Source organism: Saccoglossus kowalevskii, chromosome 6 (genome assembly GCF_978046115.1).
Source record: "Saccoglossus kowalevskii chromosome 6, keSacKowa6.1, whole genome shotgun sequence".
Taxonomy (NCBI): domain Eukaryota; kingdom Metazoa; phylum Hemichordata; class Enteropneusta; family Harrimaniidae; genus Saccoglossus; species Saccoglossus kowalevskii.
The window spans coordinates 13,810,891-13,825,543 of NC_140646.1; the positions used below are offsets into that span (position 1 = coordinate 13,810,891).

Sequence of the window (14,653 nt, forward strand, 5' to 3'; positions counted from 1 at the left end):
ATTCTACTCAAGTTGACGGAAATAATACGTAAAATATAAAAAGAAGTAAACGAATTAGTTTGAGAATAATAACATTTTGTCCGCTAGAGGGCAGTATTTATGAATTTATTTCAAATGCTTTATTAGCAATGTCAATTCAATTTAATACAGAATACACTTCACCCGTGTAGTGTTGATTACCAAGCTCCAAGTTTATAACCTGTGATTTGTAAAATCCACAGAATATATCAATTTCACATATGTATATAAAACTCATCTGATATTTGAATAGTTCACTAAGTGTGGCTCTTTATGTGAATACTACTTCAAATTTAAGTTTAAGTTATTCTGATATTTTAGAACATAAATATTTTACAACAATATCTGAATAATACATTACGAAGTATACATAAGTGCTATGCTTTCAAAGAGAAATGCCACTCGTGATAGGCGCTATATAGTTTCAACGTTTGTAAAGCTTGTGTCGATTAATTGACGTGTCTCGTCTCCTGTTGAAATAGTTCCAGCAACGAGTATTAAAAATAAATAGCAGCGCTGTAGAAGTGAATGTATATTGCTCGTATATAACTAGTATATTTCCACTTCCTTATTGAATATTCCTTTGTCTTCCAATTCTTCTCTCACTCTTCTTAGGTATGTTGGATCGGGGTAGCCAAAACTGTGGAAAAAACGCAGAGAATGGATATTACAATTAGGTTATTATTACTATATTAGAATATATATATATGTATATATATTATAAGTGATAATTGATTGCGTTGATTACACTGACCCCATTGAACCTCCACTTCGGCGGGTTTTATGTTGAACACTCAACACCACACGGTCGATTCGACCTCGCATATTTGTCGCCCAGACCGTAAATAGACGCCGCTGGGCAAACGCTTTCTTCAGCAATTCTAATACGTAACGACCTTCGCGGTTGTTTGGCAAAAAAGCCATTCGTTTCAAACCCATGTACCGCTGTCCTGGATGTGGATGTGATTCCTGGAACAAAATAAAATAAATTGCATGTGTTTATTTCAAGCATTGTTTTGCGGAATTATATACGTAGAATAATTGTATCCGGCCACATAACCCACGAACAACTCAGAACAGCATATCGTGACTATTTCTTGCGCGCGGATTCCTCAAACGCGTGACCTGCAGATGTGGAAATAGGACTCTAATATATCCTTTTGTCTGTAGTTGACATCTTGGACATTAATTTCTATTAAAGTATGTTTGTTTGTTTTTGTTTACGACAAATTCGAGGCATTTTACATGTCAAGTAATATGTGTACAGGAATAAATGCAACAACTACAGTATTCGCAAGTCTCTTGCCAATATCCGATTATCACCGAGCAATTCTGTATATTCGGCTGTGCCCCATGACTGAGTTTTCAACATCCTGGGGTGTCATAACGTCACCGAAATCGAACGCGGTGCTCTCTTTTCGATGATCAAAATTTAACTGTATTATAAATCAATATTCGATGTGAGGCATTTTCTTTTAAGATGAGGTGTGCACCAGATATTCGAGTTGTTTTGTGAATAACCACTATGTGCCCCAAGTATTTTACTCATGTTAACACTGCGTTAAAGCGAAATTTCAATATCAATCATTACGTAGTTCTTAAGTGTTTAGCGCGCACTCGAAGCGGAATTCAAACAGCAATGCATGACGGGATTTATCACAGAAACTGGAGGACGAATAATAACAGCGCAATATATCGTTGACCAAGTTGCTCAAATTTGAAATGGTTTTGTATTACTCTTTGTCGACTTTGCGGGCACTGCCACCAAAATGAGACATACTGAAAATTATATTGTGGACAGTATTGATAACGCGTGCACTAAGAGCGTCTCCATACTGTCTCGCAGTGTACTAACAAGGAATTGGCACACGGTATTTTGTCCTCGGCTGTATATACCATTTCAGTAATTTTCATGCTTAGGAATACAAACAAATAATTGAAATGATAATAAACATAAATGAATACCACTTATACTACATATAAATGAATACTTGCATTGCACGTAGGTGTAACAACTTACAATCGAGGAATAATTTTGATGATTCTATGACCGGATTAATATGTACAATTTTAAAATAAATTTTGATAATGTCTTTATGATTGTTATTAATTTTAAAATGTATTGTTCTTTTCGTTGATTGAATGTACGCCACATAAAAATACTTACTCCTTGATACCCGTCCGGAATATCGTAACAAATCACAATAGTTCCGCATTCTTCGTATCCAGGCAACGATGCAAACTCTTTATAGTAGGCCATTCTTCCATCAGATGGCTGATCACCGACATTTTTAACTAAAAGTTTGCGACAGGAAGGACATTTGGTATATTTGTTGAAATGTCCAGTAGCACAGCTATCACATATGGAATAGCCACAGCAAGTGAGACTGCGCACAACTGTATAATCACCCTCGCACATATCACATTGGCTACCAGTCCCAGCTTTCAGGCGACTTTTCAACTCCGGTACCAGCGTGAATAGCACGTTCCCAGAATTCCAGTCGTCGACATTAGTACTGGAAGTAGTGGCAGCGCGGCGTCTGAGAACCTTTGATGGCCGGTGATCTTGATAAGTTTTAGTTGCCATATCGTGGCAGATCATCCCAGGGCTACGGTACAGAGGTAGACTCGGCAGGTCGTCAATGTTTTGAGTATTCTCATATGCATATCTTGACGCCATGGTCTGTTTGAAGAACTCGATAATTAGGCTATCCCTGACGTCACTGTCGATGTCAATGAAGGTGACCTTTTTCAGGTAGCGATTGTAGACGCAAACGGAGGAAAAATCCAAAACCGCTTTATACATTGCGTGAGCGGATATATGTCTCGGAACCCCTGTTTAAAATAACAAAACAGACATTTGAGGACGGTAGTCGTCGCGCCACGCATGCGCGAGATATATGGGTCTCATATGAACAAAGATGGCGACTTTGACTGTTTAATTAGGTATTTTTAGGTGATTGGACGGTATCTAAGGAGTCACCGACGGTAATCAGTGCAAGTCGCGCCCAGGTCAACCCTCATACTTGTGATTTCCATTAGAAGAGTGCGTTGGATTATGGGAAAGTCAATATTTATCAAGATATCAACACAAATGTCACAAATGGGAGATGGTCACGCTTCATTCAAATCTAAAAAAACACTTTCCCTTGGTTATATAAGCCACATTTTCTAACGTCTATTACCATGAGTTCTTGCGAGCTTCCTCCTTTCTAAACGCGCTGTGATTGGTCAAGTAGATTTCGATTGTCATTTGAAATATATAAAACATACAAAAATATATTTATATATGAAACAAATTCATGCGTTCATTAAATGAAGAATTTCACAGAGTAATTAAAAATTGATTTCCATTCTTTTCTTTTGTTAAAAACAGTCTACGCTTTGCAGCTTTTCAGCACGAATTTCAACAACAAAAACGTACAAATACATAACTGTAGACGCGTTAATTATCCGCCGGTTTTCAATTTCGCTATTTTCGCTAACAATTAAAATCCGCTTGAAATTTATTTCAGCTAAATATGTAAAAAAAAGTTTTACAAATTCGTGAACTTAAAAACCCAGTAACATTTATCAAAAACATCAAAATAGTGAAATTAAATGCCAGTGAAGTTAAATGGTTATAAAGACACGACATCACAAACTGATCTCTGAGCTTCAAGTCGGAGTAAATAATTCTCATATTATATATATATCACATAGGGCAGTGGTCATCGCGCAGCACGTGTTCGAATTTTGCGTAAACAAACAATATATTTTACACGCGTTGCGTACGTCACTATAGGTCCCGTGTCTAGCAAGACGCGGCGCGACGACCACAGCCCTGTAACATATAGTGGGTAATATACACGTGTCATTCATTCGAAATAACGGTAAATCAATAAAATCACTTGTTTGTTCGATATGGTAATCATAATTTGGTATGAAATACAGGGTAAGCCGTTTCTCTGCGTCTAAATATAAAACAAAATCACTTACCGGAACTAATGACTGGGATCGCAATTGAGTTGGCATGGTAACGATTGGCAGCATTCAAGACGTTCATTACAGTCTGATAAGACAAATCACCACAACGTTTTCTGTGCAGACTCCACGTAGGTCCGTATGCGTGTATGATAAACATGCAGCTAAGATTACCCGCGTGGGTAACCGCATTGTCTCCAACGTTTAAACGACCGTGCTTGAGAATCCAATTGCGAGATTCTGATTGGATGTCGTATCCACCAATGTCCACAATCGTTGTGGCGAGACCGCCGCCGTGCTCCAAACTGTCATTGGTGGAATTCACAATAATGTCCGTTGGTTCTCTGGTTATATCGCCCTGTTTAACCATGATTTCTATGCCTTCTATTGTTCTGAACTTATAATACCCTGTCTGAAGGTGATATCTGAGTTCCCTCTCCCCTGAATCAGACAACTTTATATTTCGGCTCGATGGATCGTCGAAATCAATAAAAAACGGTCGAGAATTGTCCTTGTATTTTGGTGAAATACGTCGTCCGTCCCTCGATGAGTGAAACAGTTTTCGAAGATAGTCATCAATTTCTGCTCTGACCGCGGTCACGTGTTTAGTATCTCCATGTATAATAAGTCGTGAGTTGTCAGAGGAAAGTTTTACGTAAACGTTCGTGTGTTCGTGATTTATCCGTTCCACTAAATTTTGCAAAGTCAGGCTTGGTAAATTGGAGCTATATTCCCTGAGCCACAGCGCACTGTCCTGGTGTAACTCTCCGACAATGGACCTGATGAGCGCCACCAGACTCTCCTTCGCCTCTGCCACATGAGGTAATACGTTGCCTTTGCGCGGTGTTTCGGTAATCACGTATTTTCCGATATCTCGCGTGATTGTGACACCATATTTGGTTTCAATGTCGTGGAGTTCTGCGTACCTTGTTTTGGAGATGAAGAACAAAATATCTTCGTCGGCTTCCACTTCTTGCCGTAAACCTGTATATGTACGAGGTCCAAAGTTTTTCACAAGCGTAGACTTATATAGATTTCCCAATCTCAATTGCATTTCGCCCTTTCTCTCTTGTTCGTCATCAAAATGATAGAAACCCATGGAGGTTGTCGGCTTCCGTGGTAGCTGGCTGTTTCTCCGGCTACGGCTCGGCCTGTCAGTAACGCTTCCATAAGGTATCTCCTCGTCGTCTGTTTCATATATCGTTGATTGCGTGCTTTGCATAGAGTTCCGCCTGCTTGTTCGATTCCATCCATACCCAGTGGATACTCCACGTATGTATCTTTCGGTCACCTCCTCATTCATGTTCCTCAGGGCTTCCAATGTACCGGTGAACGTTAGATCTTCCATTTCTTCATGGCGTAGAGCGTACTTTTTAGATATTTTATCAATTCGTGCCATTTCAACAAGGGTCCAAGGTTCGGCAGTGGCAGTGACTGAGCTGAAAACCTATAGTACAGACACAGACTATGAATTTGAAAACCGGAAAGGGAGTAAATAAGAATTCACGCGAAATGAGTATCTTTCGTTCGCTACAAATGGATTACGAAAGCCACAATTAAACAACAAACAGTCAGTGAATACTTCGTGAAACAGAACTGGCTCGCAGCCAATATGTTCGAGCGAACGTAAGGTATAAAAGGGCATGGGAGAGTAGACATACGTCCACTATCTGTTGGTAGTAGCTTTGTCATAACATTGATAATATACGCGTAATTATCTTCTATACCGTATATCGTTATTTGTATTGACACTGGGACTGCGTACAGAGATCTTTTCACAAACAGTAAAACGTTTCATGTAAACGGCAAACCGTCATATGTAACGACCTTACCTTTTGACACTGCCGCGCCCTAAGTCGACTCTGGTTCCAATATAAAGGTATTTTAGAAAACTGCCTTGCATCTGCAGTGATAAATGTGAAAAGTGTTTGTTTTTTTTTTGTCTGTCAACACATTTAATTATCTGTGGTGACAATGTCTATTATTATAATAAAGGGAGACGAACACGTTATATCAAGGTAAGCAAACATCACCGAATAAACGGCATGGTAAATACTTCGTCAAATCAAAGTAAACACGTACTTTCTATGTCAACAGCAACTATGAGTTTACATTATATCAAGGAGTGGATACGATATAGAACAGAGCAGTATAAAAGTGATGACAAACTGAGGTCTTTCAATTCCAGTAAGACTAAAATCTTTAAAAAAAACATTCGACTGATTTGTCACCTATTACAAACAACAAGCACTGAAACTGTCGATTTATTTATGGTACGACGAATGTTAAAGTACTGTTATTGATCTCTTACAGTTAAAGCGGCGGAGTCGTCACCTGCGCATGCGTCAGATAACGTGCCATAACGTGTCAATATTTACAGACAAGCGACTATCCATGAGTCTTTGCGTTTTTAGCGTGTGTTGTTATCGTCGTTTGAGACTCAATTCCCGCGCGTGCGCAGATGTCGTCCCCCGCTTTAGTTGTATTGACACAACACTGTCTCCTTTACGAACTGGGTCGTCATGTTAACACCATCTGAGCAAAATACTAAAGAACAGGGAAGAAATAATAATAGTTGGACTACATGTTGGTGGTCCAATAAGTGGTAGTAAGTTGGCTTCGCTGATTGGCATAGAAGCTCTACGTATACTGTTGACGCAAAACTTAACATAAACAACATAACAATGCACTATCATGATGAAGAGTACAGATAATTTCAAATACGGAAGATTTAATGGCGGGGAGAGCGCAATTTAACTTATTGTCGTCGACACAATGAACTCACCATGGCTGAATAGAGAACAATAAGGTACCAACGACAACGGGAGACTCAACTCTGACCCGTTGTCCATGCACGGCTTTTGTGCACTGTGGTTAATGAAATTAAACAATAGATTCAATATAGCGACGGCCGATTTATACGCTTTCGTTGAACAATTGCAGTTATTCCAACCTAGAGACGGTAAACGTTTTGACAAGTATTTATTTAACCAAGGTTGTGATTTAAAGGCAATGTGTCGTTGTATTTTCGTATTGGGGCTGTTCGCTAGAGGTGAGAGTATAACCCGTTTAATTACGGCTTCTTCGTTTGATCACCGACATAATCATGTATGTCAGGTAGATATCGAGAGAAACCTAACGCGGAATATTCATTATGACAAAATGGTTATCTGTTCGATCCGAGTCATAGGCGGCCACTTTTCAATTGAATCCCAAGCATATACAACGTCACGGAAATTGCTCTGTATAAAACAGCTATTAATATTCCCAAAAGATTCCAGTAACGATATACAGAAAATTAAAGAACATGGGAGTCTTACGTAATTATTGTTATATAAGGAGAAGACTCACGAGGATGATAAGTAAATGATGATTACGTGTCGTTGATTTGATAAAAGACTTATTATAGGCCATCAATTAGGGAGAAAAATGACGTGTCGCCCATTATTGTGTGACAATGGGACAAGGACGGGGATCTGCGCATTAATTATTTAAGCAAACACACCCCACCTTAGTCTTGTTGTCACGTTATATTAGACAGTGCGGAGTGTGTCGAAAAATTGAGTATCTGTACAGTCGTAGCCTTCGAAGAACAAAATAGACTGTGATTAGCGAGTCGTGGACGCCTGTATTTCCACAGTACGCTTAGAAGTTTGCGAGCAAACGACATGCGAACATACACACATAGGTAAATTTCCAGAGAGAACATAACTAGGATTTGTTAACTTTAACAAATAATATGCCAGTGCAATTCACAATTCAAGTTGAAATACCTACCTTTTTCGGTTTCAAAAAGAAGCAGACCATTTTCATTCATCACACCGACCCTGTGTACTGCAACAACCTGGTCGCTCTTCTCGTTTACAAACTTTTTAAGATCGTCCTCAGACATATTCACATCTGGAATGTTTGAAATGTACACTACGTTTCTCATAGTGTAATCACCTATAAAACAAACATATGGAAGTATGAAATCTACACGTACATGTACACTGATTAATTTTCTATATACTAACACATTTCACCATCGCATCAAGGTACTAAATGTGATTTCAGCCGCGGAAGGAGCAAGAAATGTACAAATGTGCAGCTGATTGTGTTATTATCTGCCGCATTCAAATGAATTCGTCCGAGTCTAACAGCAACCCGACATGTTTTACAAAGACGGTCTAAAATCGATCGGAAAATGTGTTACTAGTAATATGTTAATCAATCCTGTATGTCAAATAACTTGAACTAGAGTATAGTGTCTGTATCACTCGGCATATAAGCGTACATGTGTTATTGATTGTAACTCTGGTTTATACAACACAATTCAGTTTACATACTATTATATTTACTATACGTGAACTTCACCAGTTTGTCATGCTCCCAAATGTGATAAGTACTTACCCGACCCCCGATTTTCAAATATCCGTGTTGATATATCTTCTACGTATTTTTTAACGCAAGATAACGCTTCCTCGTCTCCCGTGATACGACACGGCTCATCGTTATCCATCGTTATGTTGAACTCGCCAACTTTTAGAAATAGTTTCTCATATAAGGTACCCGTCACCCAAGGTTCCAGGATTCCTGTCAACTGTGGCTTAAATACCTATTATGAAAATCACATAGTAAATTATTATACATTCAAGTAACTTGGCCAGGAATGATGGATGAGACCCGTTCTTCTTTTCTAACACTCTCATTTAATCTTAGACTTGTTCGATTCCACGTTGAGTTTATTGACACTGTCACGTCATACACATATTTACCTTAGTACATAGCTTTAGTTTGAGTTTCTGTCGACCACTGAAGAACAGTGTCTGCCTTGAAAAGTATTCGGCTTCTGTGCAAAAAAGTACACTGGTTAATTTAGACAAAACAAAATAAGTAAGAAATGTCGGGTTTTCAAGTGATTATGTGAATAACCTACCCTGTGCGGAATTAAAAATGACAAGAGCACCATGTCGACCATCTTGTAGCTTCAAACTATTTATCGTGATATTCTTCTTCTGTTTGAAGCATTTTTCCAACGAGTCCACCTTTGTGTACCACGGGAACCCACTCACATGTACAGTCACTGTGCTCATGGTTGGCCCCGGCTTCAGTAGCTTATTGTAGCGACCGGCTAATTCATACCTGCAAAGCGAAATATACGTTTGCGTGTAGTTACCGCTGTGGTTTACATCGCGATGACTGTGAAACATAGAATGCGACTCATAACAACAACACACTATATATATACGAACGCAGCTGAGAAATGAGCATTTAGTGAAAACATCAATAGTCGAATAGCTCATAGTTACTAAACAACAATCTGTAATGAATACAACACAATATAATGCAATGAAAGAGGGATTCATTTCGTTACTTTTACAACACACGTGTGTTTTTACGTTAACGGTGGCACGAATCGATAACGTTATGATTTTTCCTTTCATCAAAATTACCCCAAATCACTTATAATATTTGTTGCTTTTCTAGCTATCAACAGTTAAACACATACTAGTAATCCTACTATTCGTGTTCGCTGAAGCGGTTTCAACAACAGCACACACGGGAACAATAGAACATGCACGGTGGCTGAAGATATCGTGTACAGAGCCTCCTTACAAAACCGACGTGTTTTAATAGATAACGCGATCAATGCATAACAATCACCACCCGTCGTTGAAGTTGTTATGGTGACAACCTCTTTGAAGCTTCAAGTCAGCTATTATTAATAACCATGCTATTTTATTGGGATGGTACGTTAGCTTTCAAGGCGTTTGGGTCAGACATGACAATAAGGCAATGTCAAGATTAAATAGGGACTATATCATCACCTTTTGTTGTCGCACTTGAAACCAAATGGGGCTGATAATAAAGATGTCTGATTTTATTATAATGTCAACGAAAGCGATATTCAACTTTAAACAGTGTGGTGAATGTAGTTGTACGCTTTGAAAGTTGTTTGAGTTCAAAGTTTCAGAACACGGCGGTGATCACAAACTGAAATCTACAATCTAGAACAATGGCACGCACACACAAACCACGAATGCCGCTTTTCAAAATACAAAATTGTACATTATTTTGAATTACGTATTTGAGTGTGGTACATTGTAATGGAAATATACAAACAATACTCCTATCTCAGACAACCGTGAAATAAAAAGAACAACGATAATAGAATACGTAGTTAAAACCGTATTACTGACGTATTACTCTAGTAAAATTATTAATTAACATACCGTAATGATGTCACTCCCTTAATACGGCGACTGTATCACGGCGGTCACACAGTTGGGAGATCGGTACGTGTTCATCGTTTCAGTCCCCGAGTACCTCTACACAGTATACCTATTATATTAGACCCTATCACCCGATACGGTTCAATGACACGCCTGCTTAATTGTATGAAAATGACGACGTGTACATTTATGCGTAATTTCCATTGGTTGCACTGCTCAACCAAGTAGTCAATGTAAAGAATGTGAGTGTAAATAATATATATTGTCTCACGAGATGACAGAGCGATCTACTTCTCGCGGATCATCGCTGAACATTTTGGTTCACCAGTAGATATGTGTGCTTTTCATAAAAGTAGCGTCACGGTCCGCTCGATTAATATCCGTAATATGTGCAAAGTTTACAAGTAAGACTACGTGTAGCATAACTTAATCTCGTTAATTTTATCAGTATATGTTATATGCAACAAACAACGAACTTTTGACGGCATTTCTTACCTGTGTCATACCAGAGTTGCTTGTACGTCCTTTATGACACATAACACGTTCGCACTCATTTTGTTGACACTCAACACATACAAAACAATTTACGATACAAAGCCGGGACGCATATATGTGGCTGATGTGTTTTGTTTAATACTTGATACAAGAATAGCGGCTGTCTCGTATTGCATTACAATACAAACATAGTCGTTGTGTACAAAGAAACACAGTGGATGCAAGTGAAGTGTCAGTCAACCGGAGTTGTTAATAATGGAGTAACAGGAATTAGATGTAGTAGTACAGCCTATGTGCCGGGCATATATTACCAGAATTATTTCGGGTAATTGGGCTTTGACGCGTCTCAGAGCACGTACGCCATTGAATAGCTTTGCAGTATATTTCAATGAAGTAATATGAGATGTATTCGTGTGTGTTTCCACAAGTTTGAGTTTTCTTAATTGACACTTGCTGACTTGCTGCTTGCATCTTTGTTTTTTTAACGTTCATTCCCTGTGCAATATGTGCCTCAGCCATGTTTGTCTTTTCTGGACGTCGACAGGAAACTGCATTGACGATGTGCGCTGCGAATGTATCACGTCATAAAAATACTGCCTCGCCAGAGGGCGCACCTTATAGAAACGGTTTCTTAGATAGTAAAAGTTACGAATGATTTGGTTCTGTATACGCTATTATACGCTATTATATCATTATATTTGTATATTATTTTGTATTGCCCACATGTCTCTAGATTATATAGACAAATACGTACAGATATCAACAGTGAAATTACAGTCGATTTGCTGCAGTAGATGTAACCGAGATGTGACAGAATAACGTGTTTTGTGTACAATTTGGGAATATGTTTCAAGTTTGGCAAAACACTATACAAGAGGGTCAAGTGAATTAAGTTTGCGAGCAGCAGAACACAGGTCAGCGGCGATGTTTTTGTTTAATGATGCAGGGAATGTTGACAAAAACTGTTACACAGGTAGACCTGGTGTATAAGATAGCGGGAAATTGAATTTCAAAATGCTATGGGTTTTTCATTGCTTTTTTTTCTGCGTTTAGACAATCTTATTTCAGGGTTATATCTTTCTCGCTCACTAACCTTTGGACAGTAAGTGTGGTGGGGGTTCACTGTCGTTCAAATTCGGTTAACGTAGCGTAGTCGTAATACAAAAAAAATGTGTCAGCCACAACGTTTTACAAATATACGGGACAATCTATTTCATAGCATGGATATCAACGTTCACATAACGTAACAATAATCTTGATGTATATTTTTCTTTGTGGTTCTTCGTTTGTAAGTGGCCTATCAATGACAGTTAAGGGCAGTATACAACATTTTGAAAGAATACAAGATCTTCAATAAATTAATTAGCCACGGAATCGGATTAGATACCCGGCTTAATTATTTTTGCATATTATCATTATCACATATCAAGCCATATAAAGTCAATATTATTGGAGATGGCATACAGATATATATAATGATATGTGGGCACTACATCCTTGTAATGTCTAGTTACTTTGGGAAGTATATTAGGAATAATCCGACTACATTGCTATCCAACGCCCCTCGAACTGTTTCTATTGTATCGGCATGTATTCCTTGTTCTTATGAGTGTTAACAATTTTGAAAGTGGCAGCAATTCACTACAACCGTATTCAACTGAAACGAATTGTCACCGTATATTTTAAAATAAGTTTGTCTGTCACGAACAGCGATAATTCTACGGCGATATGTTGTCACTATGAACCACAGAACACCCGTGGCTAGCAACGAATTCGTAATGCATATGTGTATATAACGGTACATCACCAGTTGTTATATTTTTATGTAAAGACAACGACGATAAACAAATGAACAACACCGGATTGATATCGATCAAACACAATTGTATTTAAAACACAATGAAAACATGACGATTCCGTGATGTGGACAAGCATACTTAGCCTCCTAAAAAGGTTTTGCGCCTCTTCTCGAGAAAAATGATGAGGTGACGCGGCTTTAAGTTGTTTAAAGTTTATTTAATAAACACAACAATGTGTTCAACATTTAACACTCATTAAATAATGCTTTCGCGCACACGCATTAAAGGTTTATTTGGATCGACAAACCATCCTCTGAAACAGAAACGTTTTTCCAGTCCACTGCATGTTGCGTACTTTCACGGTACAAACAATTGTGAACAAAAATGAGACGCAGTTCGGGTTTCAAACTGGCGCGCGCGATGGCCCTTTAGCTAGTTTTTGATTAAATTGGAACGTTTTGCATGTTTTCATCGGAAGTATAACGGAATTGTAGGCATATATTCCTGGGTTGTGTTTAGATTTATGTAATGGCTGTTACAATAAAATTCTGTGTAGATATATTTATTTTCTATTGTGGGTTTGGCCCTCTATAGTTCAGATCAGTTTCTTCATTTCTGTTTGGTTTAGACGTTATTAAACAAACTATGTCAACTCCGTAACCATTTTTCGCCACTTCCAAACTAACTTTCACGACATTTCAACCCTTTTTTGACATTCCAACAATACACGAGTTTCCACACAGACTTATTCTTATTTCTTATACGAATTGTCACCAACTTTGATGACTTTCACCGTCACCGCCAACTTTCACCACCTTTAATACTTTTTGGCATTCCAACCAACTTTCAACAAATAAATCTAAAACAAAAAAAAATCCAACAAACATGTTTTTTATTTTTAGATCTCCTATACGACTATTGAACTTTCATGAATTTTTTCCAATTTTTTACGAATTTTTGATTAGCATTCTCGACTTTACAACTATCTTTCTAACTTCAACTATCTCTCACGATATTTCACTCAACTGTGTATTCTTCTCATACAGACTTACACAACTTTTCAACCAACATTTTTAAATTTCCAAACCAATTTTTTTTCGATTTTATTTCTAACCTTGCCGACTTTCATGAATTATGTTTTTGACGTTTCACCCAACTTCCATGAACACTTTGAACGACTTTCCAACCAACTAACACCCAACGTTAGACATGTTCGACAATTGCTATTTTCCACTGTTTCGCATTTCAAACCAACTTTCACGACTTTTCAAACAGTTTTCTCGATTTCTCAACCCAATTTTATTGACAAACATTTTTTTCAAATTCCCAGCCCAACCTTTCCAGCCAAATTTGTCTTTTTCCAGCGTCATTTTTACTTTTACATAAACATAAAATTATTCTAATTTATACATACTAATGATAATAAAATGATAATAAAAGTTCGGTTTTGAATGTCTGAGTAATCGCGCAGTACAGTAGGATACGCCATATGTGTAGAAAAGTATCACGTGACCCTAATTAAGGTCATGTCGTGTGTTGCCTTAGATACAATATCGCCATATAAATGATTATTTTGAATATTCAAACATTTATTTAAGCAGGCGTGAACAATATTTCTCTTAATACTTAATTGCCACATATAAATTTGAAATGCCACTTAATTCCAAGACATGTTTACAATGTCCAGAACGGCTTTGTCAAAATTTTGTTATATAGTATCAATCCGCTCGTGACAACTTACATGCCGTGAGTCATTTGAGGTCGCCCGTCCGAATTTAAGCCTTATTTTAGTTTTTATGTTTTATACTAGCTGTTGTATTATGTGTAAACCTTTCAGGCCAATCATTTAAGGCGATGCTGACTTTGAATTTTCCTAATAAGTGAATGTCAAAAGATGCTAATTTGCATAAACCAATCTACGTATGTCACTGTTCTGCAAATAGTTAAATGTACAGACTGGTAAATGACGTCATTATTTATGCAAATGCATGCATGAATGAATCTAAATACTAACCAGGATTAGTCAAGTACAATGCAGAGATTTACTTTAATTCTATTTGCATTGTCTTGCATTAATCTGCTTTATATTATATGCGTCTCAATACGTTCGACTCGGGCAGAATATTTGAACAATCATTGTCAACCCTGCTGTTATCATGGTAA

The 14,653-nt window shown here is 37.8% G+C and overlaps 1 protein-coding gene across 1 annotated transcript; it reads right to left on the reverse strand.

Moving 5' to 3' along the window:
- Positions 1–96: 96 nt before the first annotated feature.
- LOC100368562 (uncharacterized) lies at positions 97–10,329 on the reverse strand. The gene is made up of 10 exons (XM_006814099.3): positions 10,197–10,329; positions 8,900–9,105; positions 8,739–8,812; positions 8,374–8,578; positions 7,759–7,926; positions 5,814–5,884; positions 3,997–5,428; positions 2,186–2,853; positions 773–987; positions 97–658 (listed from the first exon to the last, which is right to left on the reverse strand). Exons 2-10 carry the CDS (start codon positions 9,054–9,056, stop codon positions 568–570), a joined length of 3,081 nt encoding a protein of 1,026 aa, XP_006814162.1. The 5' UTR covers positions 9,057–9,105; positions 10,197–10,329; the 3' UTR covers positions 97–567.
- Between the last annotated feature and the right edge of the window lie 4,324 nt (positions 10,330–14,653).

What these genes read in the sequence shown, in the direction of transcription:
- LOC100368562 (XM_006814099.3), bottom strand. Translation starts at nt 9,056, where the DNA reads ATGAGCACAGTGACTGTACATGTGAGTGGGTTCCCGTGGTACACAAAG. An exon ending in ATTTGAAAATCGGGGGTCGG is followed by an intron (nt 7,927 to 8,373) that starts GTAAGTACTTAT and finishes TTTGTTTTATAG; the next exon opens with GTGATTACACTATGAGAAAC. An exon ending in GATCCCAGTCATTAGTTCCG is followed by an intron (nt 2,854 to 3,996) that starts GTAAGTGATTTT and finishes TATTTTAAACAG; the next exon opens with GGGTTCCGAGACATATATCC.